Consider the following 16,106-nt stretch of genomic DNA (forward strand, 5'->3'; position numbering starts at 1 on the left):
TCTACTCAAAATTGGAGTGGAGTCCCTGAGACAGTTGGATGGCACCTCGTATGCCTCCTTCCGGCAATTCCTGCAGCCAAGCTGGTGCCAAAAGTATTGCTCTGCTTTCCTTTGGACCACATCAGTGAGGCTGAGAGGGGGGTCTTGTCATCTAGGCAGCCCTGGACCTCCATACACACTTGTGCCCTGGGAACGTCACTTTGGTGCTACCAATGCAACAGTTTGACTTCACCCCTGGAGGTGCACTCCATTGTCTCTCGAGACAGACAAATGCCAACAACAGAAACTGTCTACGAACATCTTAAGAACGTAAGAAGAGCCTGCTGGATGAGGCCAATGGCCCATGTAGTCCAACATGTAATAATGTTCACGCAATGACCCATCTAGTCTAGCATCCTGTTCTCACAGTGGCTGACCAGAGAAGGAAAGGGCTATCAGTGGCTAACTAGTCACGATGACTATACTCTTCCTTCCCAGTTTGAGGCAGTAAACCCTCTGAATACCCTTTTCTGGAAACCACAGGAGGGGGAAAGGGCTCTTGTGCTCAAATCCTGCTCTCAGCTTTCCCCACAGGGATCTGTTCAGCCACTGTGAGGACAGGATCCTGGATTAGATGGGCCACTGGCCTGATCCAGCAGGCTCCATTTATGTTCTTAAGGCTGGTGCTCTCCCTGCCTTCTCAATGACTCTCCGCTCTCCTGCTCATTTTCAAGGTCCTTAACCAGGTATCCTTCCAGCTACAAATGTTTGCTTATTTTGGTTGCTAGGAGAAGCAATACCAGGGCCAAAATAACAAAGGGTATATTGCCTGAGCTACAAATGAGGAACAATGAAGGAAAAAACCTCACCACCACACACTTCCTTTTATTGCACCGAAAACTGATTTTGCTCAGAAACCTTGATGCCCCATTCATACCATGCATTTAAAGAACTACAATACCACATTAAACTCTCAGGGCTTCCCACAAAGAATACTGGGAAGTGTGGTTCGTTATGAGAGCAGACAGTTGCTAGGTGACCTCCAATTCCCCTCAGAGAACTATAGTTCCCAGTGAAGAGGGGTTGACTACTAAGCCACTCTGGGAGTTGTAGCTCTGGGAGAGGGGAATAGGGGCCTTTCCCAGAAACTCTTAGCACCCTTAACAAACTACAGCTCCCATAATTCTTTGGGAGAAAGCCATGGCGGCATAGCAAAACTCGGAGAAGTGCAGATTTCTAAGGATAGCTGTGCTTCAGTTCACATTGTTTTGGAAAATGCGACATTGACAAGCTGGGCTTTAAATGCAAATTGAACCCAATTTCTACCACGTTCTGAATCTGAGCCACTGCGGGAGGTTGAGGGAAGGCTGACCCAGTGAAAACCGAAATCTGCCTATCCTAGCTGGAGTTGATGCGAGTTGTAGTCCAAAACGACATCTATGTGTATGTACCAAGTTGGAAAAGGCCAGCCTAAGGAAATTTGCCTTTAAGATATATGAAGGTCCCATGGCCATAGAAGCACAAGCCGGGGGGGGGGTGTTTCACGGTGATTATTTAGTGTCCAAAGGCACTCTGCACATGCTCAAAGGCACAGACTGCTTTATTAAATGCTCCACCCACTGGACAGCAAAGTTCCAGCCTTGCGGGGTCTCTCAGCAAGTAGAGGAATGGCAGCTTTTCCTCACAAGACCGGGCTCTTTTGATACAGGTACACTACGCCAGGGATATACTCCACACCTTGTGCAGACTCCTTCTCCGATGTCGCCCGCTCCCATGCCTCAACTTCCTGCTCCATGACTTTTCGCCACAGTCCCCGCTGCTCCAGCTCATTCAGGACTTGCTGCAGTTGGGCCTTGTATTCCAGGTTGCCTGGGTTGCTCCGGGTGGTCAGGCACAGGTAGCCTCCTGTTATTAAAGGAGAATGTTGGTCAGATCCAGGGAAAGCCCTGACAGCATCACAGGGACATATCCACACTTGTCCTGCTGCTTTCCCCCCAGGGGAAACCATTCTTCCCACCCCCCGCCACCAAAGCGTTGGTGAAACTGACCCCAAAAAAATTCCTCATCTGGACAGATTCATTGGCAGACAGGATGAAGGGAGAGAGAAGGAAATCTGCATTGGCTAAACGGAGAAGGCCTTTCTCCATCACACTTCCATACAGATTAAAATGTGGAGATTAAATGTGTCCAATTCTGTGGGGAAAGTAGTGGAGGATTGAACATGAAATTTCAAGGAGAGTACAGCTCTTTAAGGGGGCATTTCTTTTTTTAAAAAACCCACAATCCCACAGCAAAGTTTAAGAAACATGGCTGTCAATCCTCACTTCTGGCTGGCAAAACAGTTTTAAAAACTCCAATACAAACACATGTTAAAAGGCATTTCTGCCTTTCATACATTCAATTGAAGAGCACGGGAGAGGCTTAAAAGTGGTTCAGTGTGACTGGTCTGAATTCAATGAAGTCTTTTCCGAACAACCAAATGCAAGTGAACTATTCCTCTTCCCCAGCTCTACTGGAGTAGATCTCCTTAGCTGCGGCTGGTTAAAAGGTCTCCCAGCACCATCTAGCGGCCACAGATTCATGGGTGCTCCCTTGGTGGATCAGCCCAACTGCTTGCATGCAGGACTCCCTGACAGACCCCATCCAACCTCTGTTTAAAAACCTCCCTTGAAGGAGATTCCATCACCTTCCAAAGGAGCCCATTCCGCTGCCGAACAGCTCTAGCTGTCAGGAAGTTCTTCCTAATATTTAGTAGGGATCTCCTTCCTTGCCATTTGAAGACATTGGTTTGGGTCATCCTCACTGGAGCAGCAGAAACAGACTTGCTGCATCTTCCATGTGACAGCCCTTCAGGGACTGGAAGATGGTTATCCTATCAGTCTTCTTTTCTCCAGGCTAAACAGACCCAACTCCCTCAACTGTTCCTAATCAAGCTAATTTTCCAGGCCCTTGATCCTCTTGGTCGCTTCTCCTCTGCACACATTCCAGTGATGAACAGTGATGAACCTAGCTGATGCTTCCTGGTACATATATATCCACACACACAACCCCCACTGCAACAGGGCATCTCCTACAAAAGCCCCACCTGGTCTGGTGACACGAAGCAACTCCGGAACCACGCTGGTGGGCACCTGTCCTTCGCTGAGCGCCCCCACGATCACAACAGCGTCATAACACCCTGGTCAGAAGCAACAGCACTGGTTATTTATTTGTATTTTTTCATTTTAAAAAATAGCCTAACGCTTTGAATTGGGGCTCGGGGATGAACAGGCAAATGGCACAGGTGTTTAAGGACAGGTGTAACATGCTCCTTGGCAGAAAAGCCCATCATGTTTCTGGTTGCTGTGTTTTGCACAAGCTGCAGTCTCCAAACCATCTTCAAGGGCAGCCCCATGTAGAGAGAATTACAGGAGTCCAGATTGGGGAGGTTATTGTTTTGTTTTTACTACAGGATGAACGGCTGTGCCCAGGAATAGTTCGCACCGGCAAACCGGATGGAACTGCGAAAACGACACTCCGCATTACTGATCCCACTTGGGCCTCAAGTGATGCAATGGTCTGGCTAAATCAGGCTTCCTCAACCTCCAGACGTTTTGAGACTACAATTCCCATCATCCCTGACCACCGGTCCTGCTAGCTAGGGATCATGGGAGTTGTAGGCCAAAAAACATCTGGAGGGCCGAGGCTGAGGAAGCCTGGGCTAGATGCAGAGGAATGGTGGGAGGAAGCAGCTGGGGAACTCCCCAGGGAAGAAGGCTCAGAGCCAGGGGATTGGTGGTGGGACGATGCTGAGTGGTCAGAGGGGGAAGACTGGGAAGTGAAGGTGTCGGAAGCTGAAGAGGTAAAAGGGTTTAGTGAACAGGAAGGGTCTGTGGCAGAGAGAAGTCCAGAATCAGAGACAGAAGCTGAAGCAGGAGAGGAGGGAGGCCAAGAGGCAGAGATCAGGCAGGCTGGTTAAGAGGCACAGGTGTCTTCCCCTCCTGCTTACCCCTTCCCCTCTGGTCTCCTGGAACCATAAGAGGTATGAAGAGGGAGGAGTAGAGACGGATGCACCAACAGAGTCTCAGATTGCTTGGGAAGGACCTGGGAGAGGAGGAGGCTTAGCCAGCTGTGGGAAGGCAGGGATCTTCAGTCCCCACAAATGACTCAGAGGGGCAAGATCTACTACTTGCTGTGCTCATTAGGCCTGGCACTACTGAGCAGACCTTGTTTCTTCTCATCAAGAGTTAACTTCACTTGCTCCGTGTGATTTATTGCTGACCCACTCCTGACAAGTGACAGACTATTGTCATTCTGGGAGTAGCCCCAGACAATGCACCAGGTCCTCTGGGGTGAGTTCCAGAGGTTAATGCAGGGAAGCAGCACCAACAACATCGCCTTGTCCACCCCAGCCTCACCCCCTGCACCCTAACCCCCACCCACTCAACCCATTTCTCAGGAAGGGGTGCACCTCTTGGTCTTGTTACCTTCAGGAGCTGGTAGGGCTTCCTGCCCCAAGAGGCACCTCTTCAGATCCTGGTAGATCCCCTTGCGACACGCGTGTTCCAGCATCCCCTGACTGCCATCCAGGCCATGGAGGCGACAGAAACCTTTTGCCTGCAGCTTAGAAAGTGCAGCTTAAGTCACATGACATCAGCCTGGAACCACACCCACTCCTGCCTGCCAATCAAACGCAAGCTTACTGGACACCACAAGCGACACCTGCAGGAGCCAGGTGGGGGTGGTGTCAGGGTAGCTGGGCAATATCTGGTTTTCAACATCATGATAGATCACCAGCTAAACATCATGATATACCGATACAGTGTCTGAAATAAAGATGGAGCTCTGTAGAGGCACTGGCCGGCTTCACAGTTTTCCCCATGATTTACACAAACATTTCATGATTTGTGATATATTGCCAAGTGAAAAATTATGAAACTGGTATAACGATATGGACGTCAAACTGATTTTGGACAATACTAGCACAGCCTTCTGGGTACCAGTTGCTGGAAACCGCAAGAGGGGTGAGTGTTTTAGTGCTTGCAGGTTTCCAACAGGCACCTGGTCAGCCACAGTGAGAATGGACTAGACGGGCTATTGGCCTGAACCAACTGGCTCCTCTGACGTTCTTACGGAACTCTCTTCCACTGGAGGCCAGGATAGCTACCAACTTGGATACTTTAAAAGAGGACTAGACAAAATCGTGGAGAAAAATAAGGGTTTAAATGGCTCAGTGGCGTAGCGTGGGTTATCAGCACCCGGGGCAAGGCAAGTAATTTGCGCCCCCTAACCCATGGATTTGCGCCCCCTAACCCGTGGATTTGCGCCCCCTAACCCGTGGATTTCCCTAACCCCCAGATGTTGCGCCCGGTGCAGCCGGCTCCCCCTGCACCCCCCACGCTACGCCACTGAAATGGCTACTGACCACAATGTCTATGCTCTGTCTCCACAGGTGGATGTGGGCCCCGGGCTGCAAAATATTTGCTGCCCCAGTTTAACTGATGGATCAACTCCAAACAGCAGCACAAAAATATTAATGAACCTCCTAATCCATTAAAAACTAGATTCAATGAAATAAGACCCCGTGACTCAAGTGGCAGCCTCATGAAAATGCCCGTCTTTCCCAGAGATGAGAACACCATCAGACTGGGGCAGTCACAGCAGGGTGAGATCACTGTGCCCCAAATAACTTGATACGTCAACTGATGGTCCCCAGGCATGGCCAATGACATGGGTGGAGACACACCCCACGATGGCCTTCTCTGAGATTGGGGCGCCCCAGTTACCTCCTTGGCCACAAGTCCTGTGCCACAGGCCACATCGAGCACTAGAACGTCCTGGAGGGGTTCCTGGAAAACGGAGGCCAAACAGGCAGCAGCCACTCGGGGGGCTTGATACTGCAAGACAGCCACATCCTACTGGGGAAAAGAGGTCTAGTCAGGAACAGGGTGGGGACCGAACATCATAAGTAGAGCCCGATGGATCAGGCCAATGGCCTATCTGGTCCAGCATCCTGTTCTTACAAGGCCAACACAAACACATGAGCAAACCTCCCTCTCCTGTGGTTTCCAGCAACAGGTTGTTGTTATTGTTATTATTGCTATTATTAGTTTGTACCCCACCCATCTGACTGGGTTGCCCCAGCCACTCTGGGTGGCTTCCAACAGATATAAAAAACATAATAAAGCATCAAATATTTTTTTTAAAAACTTCCCTATATAGGGCTGCCTTCAGATGTCTTCTAAAAGTTGTATAGTCATTTATCTCCTTGATATCTGATGGGAGGACATTCCACTTCTCGCAGTGATGAGGGAACCACCAGAAGGCCCTTGCAGCTGGACCTCAGTGTCTGGGCTGAATTCAGAAGCATTACTGCCTCCTTTAAAGCCCTCCAAGTTGGTGTCCAGTGCTGCCTCCTGTGGGAGGGAGTTCCATAGTCTAACCACGCATTGCGTGAAGAAGTCCTTTGACGAGTGCTGAATCTCTGAACATTCAGCTTCACTGGTCCACAAGTTCTAGTGCTATGAGAGAGGGAGGCAAACTTTCCTCTACCCACTTACTCCTTGCGGTGCTTAATTTTATAAACTCCTATCATGTAAGCTCCTATCATGTCAGTATTGTTTTTAACATTCGATTGGGAGCTGCCTAGAGTGGCTGGGGAAACTCAGCCAGATGGGCGGGGTATAAATAAATCATCATCATCATCATCATTATTATTATTATTTCCAAACTAAAAAGTTGCAAATGCAGCAACCATTCTTCATAGGGAAGTTGCTCCACCCCTGTATCATTCTTTTCCAACCTCCCGCAGCATTGGTACTTTTAACCCCCTGCAGCATATGTCTAATAAAATACCGTGTTGGCTGCAGGAAGTGAAAGGAAGGTTTGTCACACGCAGAACTTATGGCACTGCTAGGAATTGTACTTTTGGCCTTTTCACATCCAAAGAAAACATTCCATTCCCCCTGCTGCCCTGATTTTATTGCTCCAGGTGTTCCAGGGCAGTTGGAGAGCAGATATCTTGGGCTCTGCCCAGTTCCAGAGATGGAGACATTTGCAGTAATAAAATCCTCCTTGGCCCAAACAGGTTGGGCCTGGGGAGGAGCTGGCAAGGCAGAGCAAAAGCTATCAGCATATCGGATTTTTCAGTCTAGAGAAAATGTGAGCCAGAAGAGGCGTTTATAGGATAGAGAATGGACAGAGGAAAGTTTCTTCTCTCTCCAAGGAAACCAAATGTTGGAAGTTTCAGGACAGAGAAAAGAAAGTCCTTCACACAGGGCATAGTTAAACTGTGTAACTCACTGCCACAGGAAGCAGTGAGGGCCACCAACTTGGATGGCTTTAAAGAAAGGATTGGAGGAATTCATGGAAGAGGGAACTATTGATGGCTATTAGCCATGATGGCTCTGCTCTGCTTCCAGAGTCAGAGGCTGCGATGCTTCCGAATACCGGTTTCTGGAAACCACAGGAGAGGAAAGGGCTCTTGTGCTCATGTCCTGTTTGAGGGTTTTTCATTGGGGCATCTGGGTGTCTGCTGTAAGAACAGGATGCTGGACCACATGGGTCATTGGCTGAATCCAGCAAGTTCTTAGGACATGGAAAATGAGTGGAGAAAAGGATGTGCTTGTAGCTAAATGGCCATGGTAAGGATGGATGGAGGATGGACCTGTCATTTTCAGACCTCTCTTTCTCATTTGTCCAGTCTTGAATTCACTTCTCTGCATTTCTGCATCCATTTGCATTTTTTAAAAAAAATCCTCAGGAAAATTCAACACCATTTTCATGTGAATTTCTTCCAATAAACCGATTTTTCTGTACGTATGCAGTTTTGACCAGCAAACATTTCTGCAAGCAATTTCCCCTAATATAATCCATTTCTGTATGTTGTTTTTGGTGGCATATTTATTCTTACGCACGTTTTCTGCTAATATATGCATTCGGGTAACTGTTGGGAGAGCTGCATGGCAAAATATGGAGAACTGCAAATTTTGAGGGGTGGCTGTGGTTTGTATTGTTCTGGAAAGAACCTGTTCAGCTGTAAATGTGAACTGAATCAAAATTCTCCCCCAAACCTAACTGGTGACTGACTTTTTTTAACTCCCATCCTGATTAATTCACCCTCCTTCTGATATAAGCAATTCTTCTCTCTGGCCTCATCACTTGGTTGGATTCCATGTGAGGGAACCCGTGGCCACAGGAGGAAATAATGGCGACCAAGTCGGATGTACCGTATTTAAAAAAGGATTGGATAAATTTGTGGAGGACAAAGGCTACAGGCCACGATGACTCGGCTCTGCCTCCACAGTTCGAAGCAGCAATGCTTCTGAATACCAGCTGCTCGAAATTGTAAGAGGGGAGATTGCTGCTCCTGTGGTCAAATCCTGCTTGTGGGTTTCCCATAGGCATCTGACTGGCCACTGTAAAAACGCATGGATCACATGGGCCATTAGCCTGATCCAGCAGGCAGTGGCGTAGCGTGGGTTGTCAGCACCCGGGGCAAGGCAAGTAATTTGCACCCCCTAACCCGTGGATATGCGCCCTCTAACCCTAACCCCCAGATGTTGCGGCCGGTGCGGCCGGCCCCCCCTGCACCCCCACGCTACGCCACTGCCAGCAGGCAATACTTACGATATTGTGTGTGTGTTGAAATATCTTCTTTTCATTATCTGCTATTATTAACTTTATTTTTATACCACTCTTCCTTCCAGTAGGAGGGACCCTTTTCATTTTCTAGCCTTCCCCAACCATCCAGATATTTTGCACCCCAGCTCCCATCAGCCCCCAAAGCAAGCCTGCCCAATGGCAGACTACCTTCCTGATGCCGGCACTCTACACATGCCCAGGAACACCCTCTCTATTATTAATTATTGTGCCCCAGGTGGAGAAGATGGGTTTTGGGGGATTTAAATTCAGAAGGGTGGGTGTGCTTTGCCAAAATTGGTCCAAAAGTCCACCAAGCTAAGTATCCACTTTATTTTAGAAGCACCAGCTGCCTCTGAGAAGCCCACAAGCAGGCCTGTTATTTGCCCAACTATATCATGCATCCTGTGGCTGCAATGGGTGTCAAGGTAGATTACCTCTGAACATGGAGGTTCTATTTAGGTGAGATGATGGTGGAACCTCTATCCATTAATTTATTACTTATTTACGTATTCCATTTATATCCCAGCTTTCCCTCCAAGGAGTTCAAGGTGGCGTACATGTTTTTCCCCCCTCCTCATTTCATATCCACAGCAACCCTCTGAGGTAAGGGCAGGATGGGAGACAGCGAGGCTCTCTGAGCCTCATGGCTGAGTGGTAGATTTGAACCCTGTACCCCCAGGTCCTGGTCCGACACTCAATTTCTCTAATCCCCACCCCCAGCTTGGCCTTTAAAATGATGGCTAAACTGCTGACCCGGGATTCGTAGGAGGAGAGAGAAAGGCAGAACTCTGCACGCGCTCAAGAGTCTCCTTAGGGAATGAAAGAGAAGAATGCTCCCAGGAGGCAGAGGGGACGAACTAAGGGCAGAAGCGAAGCGGGGTGAGGAGGAGGGGTGGAGGAGGAGTAACCTCTTCGTATTCCGGGGCCCAGCCGTCGTAGAAACGGAGCTGCTGCTCCGGATCGCCTTCGTGGTGCACCTTGGCGACGCGGCGCTGAACCTCGGCTAGGCGGCTGCTGTCTGCGCTGTCATCAGCCATGTCCGATCCGCCCCTCCGCGAGAGCAGCAGCCGCGGCCGCCTCCTTCCCGGCTCCTCCTCTCTCGCCCGCCTCTCTCCTCGTCCTTCCCCCGGCAGGCTTGGGGGAACTCTAAGGAGTCGGCTTTTAACTTGTGCTGCGCTGTTTTGTGCTAGTTCTGTAAGAATTGTTTTTCAGCGGTTATCTTCCACATGCTTTTCGCCTTCTGTGCCTATATGCCGTTTTAATTTGTGTAAGCAGTTTGGGGGAAAGGTGGGGTATATAAGCGGATCTCAGGGTCATGGATTCCAACCGCATGTTGACATGGGCTTAAGCTGGATTTTTTTGGGGGGGAGGGGCAGGATTTATCTGTTAGGGGGCAGAACCTCAGTTAAGTATTTCTATTGATTTACTTGATGGGGGGCAGCTGCGCCCATCCTGCCCCCCTGGCTATGCCCATGCACGTTGGGCAAATGATTCCTGCATTGCACGAGGTTGGGTTAGAACTCTACAATTCTATGGTTCTATAATATATATATATGCCATCACCAAAATCCCGAGTGTATACACACACACACACATACAGTGGTACCTCGGGTTACATACGCTTCAGGTTACAGACTCCGCTAACCCAGAAATAGTACCTCGGGTTAAGAATTTTGCTTCAGGATGGGAACAGAAATCGTGCTCCGGTGGCACGGGAAGCCCCATTAGCTAAAGTGGTGCTTCAGGTTAAGAACAGTTTCAGGTTAAGAACGGACCTCCAAAACGAATTAAGTTCTTAACCAGAGGTACCACTGTATATGGATGAATTAAATTTTAGGACATTTCAGCACTGAATTTACTGGGTGCCGTGACAGCAGTCTTTTGTGTGTGTCCCCCTAAATTGGCTGTGCATTTTTTCGATCTGCCTGAGAAACAGCAGAAATGGGGGCTGTTCAGCCCAGCATTTTTGGAGGCTGGGATAATAGGACTCCCATGGCAACCAGGGTACCTCTCTCCATGGCAACCATCCCATATCATTTGTACAGGGAGTCAGAATGTCGAGGCCTTATTTGGTGGAACACAGCGGGGGGGGGCATGCACATTTGACCAGGAGTTCTGGGGGGGGCTGGCTAGGGGCCATAATTAGAAGTCCAAATTGTAGATCATGCTTGAAGATGCCTCTGCAAACCATTCCCCTGTTTATGTGGTGTCTAAAAACATTTTGCTACCTCTATGAGGTGTAGCAACAAATCCCCACCCAACTCTGCTTTGCATGCAAAGTCTCTCATGTTGACAGGAGGCATCTGGCTGGATCTCATGGGAATGCAGGCGGAGATAGGCCTTTGGTCCAGTCCAGCTGGACTCTTATGAGCCCAGAGCTGTGAGGACAAGGAAATCTACTCCAGGACGGTCAAGGGTTCACAGTGCATGATAATTCAGTGGTGCATTATGACTCAGTGCAAGACAGCTTCTTATGTTCATTTTCCACTTTAAGTATGGCCCCAGCCTTCCCGCAACCCAGTACTTCTTATATTTCAGACCACAACTTCCCATCGCCCCCAATGTTTTGGAGTATGTATTCCACTCACCTCAGATGTTCTGGACCACAACTCCCGTCAGCCCCAGGAGCTTCAGACTACAACTCCCATCAGCCCCAGGAGCTTCAGACTACAACTCCCATCAGCATGGCTGGAACCAACAAGAGTTGTAATCCAAAACATCTGGAAGGATGTTGGGCAAAGGCTGTCCATACATATTCCAACTTTTATAAATGTGTGTGATCTTGGGAAGTGCCAGACAGATCATGAAACTAAATTTTGCCGGAGAACTTTTGTGTTATTGAACCAAAACAGCCCTGGAGGATGAGAACCCGGTGGTGTGAAGGGACTCTGCAGCACAGCAGCAAACTCTGCCCAAGGTGTTTTTGGCTACAGAGGAGCTGACATCCAGGATGGCGGTGATGGAAAGCCCTCAGTAGGTGGTCATTTCTTCAACCTGCAAGATAACAAAAAAGGGCCTTGAATTGTTAGGACAAGAGGCTCCCTGTCTTGGCACAGCCAACCCTAATTTGCAGTAGTTCTCTAGGGTATTACTTGGATGCTGGCCTTTGGAAGCAGGATCCAGGATCTCTCTCACCCTGACCCCAGGTGCTATGGGCACTTAGGATACAGATACCTCTCTGGAGCCATGGAAGGGGCAAGTCCTATGGTTTGAATCCATGGGCATGCAGCAGCCTTCATCAACTTGGTGCCCTGAATATGTTTTACAAATCTCTCCAGTGGAGAGCAATTGAGGTGATGAAGTCCCTATGAACCTACTTGATGGTAGAGCTTCTAATTTTGAAAAGCCACAGAGGGGGGAGCTATTTTGGCCTTTGAGGGGGTATTATTGCATTTGGGATTCCCAATCGCACCAAGACTCAATGGAGTCATTTGGGTATATCTGAACTCACAGAATTAACAACCACAAAATGTAGAGATGGCCGCCAACTTGGATGGCTTTGAAAGAGGATTAAACAAATCCACAAAGGGTAGTCAGTGGCTAGTAGTCACAATGGAGATGCCAGAACATAGGCAGTTGCAAGGGAGATGCTCTATCACTGAGCTGTGCCTATGAATAACAGTTGCTGGCAATTGCAGTAGGTTGGGGAAGGCTGATTCTACTTCAGATTAACTTGTCCCAGCTATAGGGAACTATGTTTGGACACCTGATGCAGCAAACCCAAGCCTGGACCCCCAAGGATTATTGCTCAGTGGTATAGCATCTGCCTTGCAAGCAGATCTCTGGTTCAATCCCTGCTGGCATCTCTAGGTAGCATTGGGAGAGAGACTCCTGCCTGAAATTCCAAACAGCCACTGCCAGTTAGTGTATGGTCCAGTCTTTCTATCTTCCTATGAGCTGCAGCCACCAGCTTAAATGCCTTCAAGAGGGTCAGACAAATTCATGGAGGATAAGCAGGCTATTGATGGCTACTAGCCACAATGGCTATGCTCTCCCTCCACTGTCAGAGACCGTAGGGCTCTTAATACTAGTTTCTCAGAATTGCAAGTGGGGAGTGTGCTGCTGCTCTGACTTTTCAGCTTCCCGTTGGGACATCTGGTTGGCCACTGTGAGATGATGATGCTGGACTAGATGCACCCCCTTTGGCCTGATCCAGCGGGGCTCTTATGTTCTTAGCCCCATTCACCAGGATTGACCAGGTGCCTCTCAAAGATGGATGGGATGGAGCACTGTAGAATACTGAGGGGCCCATCCATATTTCTATTGGAATCAAGTGTGGGTGCATTACTGCATTGAGCATAGCAGCCAACCCCGGGGGACAGAGGTCCCTTTGCTCCATGAAATATTTGAGGGGGTGTATTATTGCATAGAGGGGGCCAAGTGTGTGCATGTGGGTTCAGCTATTGCAAGGGGGGGTTGGGGAGCCAAAACATGCGTACAGGATAGGAGGCGCATAGTTGGTCAGAACAGGGTGAAGAGGCTTCCTCGCTCTCCGATGCTCCTGTCGGGCACACCTGCTGCTGGGCAGCAGAGTCGGGGCCTGCCGCTGCTTCTGGCCCCGGGGAGGCGGTGGCGGTGCGGCGCCGGCTCCTGCTGCGGCTCCGGAGCTGGGAGGATCGGGGCCCGCTCTGCTGCTGGCGGCGGCGCTTGGCAATGCTGGCGCGGATCTTGGCGGCGATCTTGCGCTCGTGGCCGGACGGGGAGGTCCAGTTGGTGCGCTGCTCCCTCTCGCGGCGGCTCCGGCCCTTTCCGCCCGCGCCGGGCCCCCGCGGGCCGCCCTGGTGCGTCCGATCCCGCAGCCGCTCCACGCGCTCCTCCGAAGGCGACGAGGAGCGGCCCGACTCCTGCTCTTCCCCGTCCACGCCGGTAGGGGGCTCAGCCGACACAGTTGCCAGAGCAACCTTGGACCGGCTGCGCTCACGCCGCATCTTGGCGCCGCCCTCCTGCTCTGCGCTCCTCCTCCTCCACGAGCTGCCCGGCTTCTGCTTCGCTATTGGCGGCGCGCGGCGCAAATACAGGCCTCCCCCGGGTTGCGTCATAGAGCCATCACCCCCTCCCTCGCCGCAGGGTTGCCATAGCAATGCGTTGCCAAGGCCTAGTGTGAAGCAGGCCCGGCCTTTGCCAACCTGGTGCCCTCCAGGGGGTTTTGGACCACAGTTCCCACCAGCCACCTCGCAGTCCAAAACACCTGGGGGGGCATCATCACCTTGGGCCTGTGCTATCAATAGCAGATCTGCTATATATATCATATAAAAAGCTGCTTATAAACATTGCAAATAAATACATTTTATTTTATTATTCTATATTATCATTACATTTTTGCATGATAGGTAGATGAGGCGTTTCTGTGTGCTGCTCTGGTTTAGTGGCTTAGTCATGCTGGCCACATGACCCGGAAGCTGTATGCCGGCTCCCTTGGCCAATAAAACAACCCGAGTCGGCCACGACTGGACCTAATGGTCAGGTGTCCCTTTACCTATTATCATTACATTTATTATTATTTGAACATATTTATATATGATGTTCCTATATTTTTGTATAATTATTTAAATGCATTTGATACCACCTTTATTAAGAAATAACCCCAAGGTGGTTTTCAATGATAACAATTCAATGAAGACATAAAATACTGATCTATTTAGAACAATTCTTAACATTTTTTTAAAGTAGGAGATGAATTTTTAAACTTTATTTTAAAGCCATTGTCATCTCTCTTTTCATTAAGAATAACTCCAAGGTGGTTCACAATAATGATGCAAAATCATTCTCTAAAAACATAAAACATTTATTTATTGGCGGTGGGGAGCATAAGCCACTTAAAGTGGTGAATATCACAAAAAGTACAGTAGCCAAGAATCATCCCAACTGCTAGCAGTGGCCAGGAATTCCCTGGCCAAAAGGTGGCAAAAGATCCCATTACATTCCTCACTATGGAGATTACATTCAAAAAAGATGTGACCCAAAGTTTTGACAACTTCACCTCTACAGGGACACAGATGACCCTCCTATGGGACAGCTCAGTAACACCTTTCCAATATTGTGGGAGACAGTTAGATCTGGCCTGGCAATATTTGGGGATTGTTAGATTATTTAGATACAAAAGGCTTGGTGATATTTGTGGATAGTAAAATTATTCAGATATCTAGCATACCTAGGAAATTCCAATGTTGAATCAAGATGTATCGGAGAGCAAGTTCTATGGGCGTATGATATAGAATATTGGCAATCAATATCCTTTGCCCGTTGTGCCGGGAGAATTATTTTGTTTGCAGGGGTAGACCACAGAGAGGCCTAATATATGCAGTTTAATAGTACTGTATACCATGAACTGATGGTTTAAAGTCTAATTTTAGATTCTCCCTCCCCCCATGACAATTCCCTTGGCGCTGTTGGTCATACTTAGCGGATGGCGTTCCAGTGCGCCCATAGAATATTCACTCCCATCTTTCTTCCTGTGGTCCAAGGGACAATAAAGTCGCACAAGGGTAGCATTCATGGCTCCAAAGGATGTCATCAGGACCCTCTTTGTTTCTCTGAACAAAAGGGACTCATAATGCGGAACGTCCAGCAAGCCCCAGATAGAGCCAAACAACAGGGGACCTACTGTCTGGATCCAGTGTGTAGATAGTAACTATGCCTGATGTCTTTGAATGCTCTGTCCTTTCAGTATGAGTTAATATAAAGACTGGAGGGGAGAAAGTTTGACCTAGAAAATACAGAATAATAGAATTGCAGAGTTGGAAGGGACTCTTAGGGTCATCTAGTCAACCTCCTGTTTCCCATGGCTTTTAACTGAAAAGGCGACTGTTGCATTTTGTTTGTTGAATTTTACAGTACTACTGGCTACATTTAAAGTGGCTGAGTTATTGTGACTGAAACAGTATGTTATAGAGACATTACAGATTTGCTGTCAATGTAAGCTGCCTTGGGAAGTCTTGGAAGAAGGGTTTGGAAATCTCAGGGATAAATAAATAAAACTGGTTAAACAACAAGAACTCTACAAAACAATATTTATAAAATCACAAATTAATACATTCAAATAAAAAAGCCACACATTAAAAGTATTTACAACATAGGGATTCTGCCTGTTTTTAATTTATAATGTTCAAATTGTTGTAACTTGCCCTGGGACCTGCTGTTGAAGGGTGGCTGATACATTTATTAATAAAAATAAAAATAAATCTCAAGAGCAGATCAATTAAAATGAATGTCTATGACTAATTTAGGTTGGATACAGCTCACTATCAGAAGCATCAAGAGATAATAATCTAATCGGGCCACACACTTGCTGGATTAAGTGGTTGATAATTTTCAAAATAAGATCATTATCATTATATTTATCTACAGTACTGCATATCCCATATATTTACCATATGGGAATGTATGCTGCTTACACAATTTAAAGCAACACAGATAAAACAGGAAAAGCTAAAAACGTATTTTAAGATAATTTAAAACTGTAGTGGAATAAAAACAATACAAAAAAATTAAAGTAACCCCCTGCC

General features: G+C 48.2%; 2 protein-coding genes across 4 annotated transcripts; both read right to left on the bottom strand.

The window, feature by feature from the left end:
* Positions 1–1,561: 1,561 nt before the first annotated feature.
* Positions 1,562–9,711, bottom strand: METTL27 (methyltransferase like 27). Of its 2 annotated transcripts, XM_081890731.1 has the most exons (5): positions 9,510–9,701; positions 5,745–5,873; positions 4,446–4,581; positions 3,065–3,157; positions 1,562–1,884 (listed from the first exon to the last, which is right to left on the bottom strand). In XM_081890731.1, the coding sequence occupies exons 1-5, from the start codon at positions 9,636–9,638 to the stop codon at positions 1,661–1,663; spliced, it is 711 nt and encodes a 236-aa protein (XP_081746857.1). In that variant the 5' UTR covers positions 9,639–9,701; the 3' UTR covers positions 1,562–1,660. The 2 variants fall into 2 exon arrangements, with proteins under 2 accessions (XP_081746857.1, XP_081746856.1); XM_081890730.1 differs by lacking the exon at positions 5,745–5,873 and having other exon boundaries at positions 9,510–9,711.
* A 1,704-nt stretch (positions 9,712–11,415) lies between these two features.
* Positions 11,416–13,655, bottom strand: LOC309357971 (uncharacterized protein). Of its 2 annotated transcripts, none has more exons than XM_081890719.1 (2): positions 13,116–13,655; positions 11,416–11,595 (listed from the first exon to the last, which is right to left on the bottom strand). In XM_081890719.1, exons 1-2 carry the CDS (start codon positions 13,638–13,640, stop codon positions 11,572–11,574), a joined length of 549 nt encoding a protein of 182 aa, XP_081746845.1. In that variant the 5' UTR covers positions 13,641–13,655; the 3' UTR covers positions 11,416–11,571. The 2 variants fall into 2 exon arrangements, with proteins under 2 accessions (XP_081746845.1, XP_081746844.1); XM_081890718.1 differs by having other exon boundaries at positions 13,041–13,655.
* Positions 13,656–16,106: the final 2,451 nt, after the last annotated feature.

The sequence above is a fragment of the Podarcis melisellensis genome (genome assembly GCF_964234715.1).
Source record: "Podarcis melisellensis genome assembly, chromosome: 15".
Taxonomy (NCBI): Eukaryota; Metazoa; Chordata; class Lepidosauria; order Squamata; family Lacertidae; genus Podarcis; species Podarcis melisellensis.

What these genes read in the sequence shown, in the direction of transcription:
- METTL27 (XM_081890731.1), bottom strand. Translation starts at nt 9,638, where the DNA reads ATGGCTGATGACAGCGCAGACAGCAGCCGCCTAGCCGAGGTTCAGCGC. An exon ending in CAGGACTTGTGGCCAAGGAG is followed by an intron (nt 4,582 to 5,744) that starts GTAACTGGGGCG and finishes GCACTTTCTAAG; the next exon opens with CTGCAGGCAAAAGGTTTCTG. An exon ending in AGCCCTACCAGCTCCTGAAG is followed by an intron (nt 3,158 to 4,445) that starts GTAACAAGACCA and finishes GCTTCTGACCAG; the next exon opens with GGTGTTATGACGCTGTTGTG.
- LOC309357971 (XM_081890718.1), bottom strand. Translation starts at nt 13,640, where the DNA reads ATGACGCAACCCGGGGGAGGCCTGTATTTGCGCCGCGCGCCGCCAATA. An exon ending in AACTATGCGCCTCCTATCCT is followed by an intron (nt 11,596 to 13,040) that starts GTACGCATGTTT and finishes GTTATCTTGCAG; the next exon opens with GTTGAAGAAATGACCACCTA.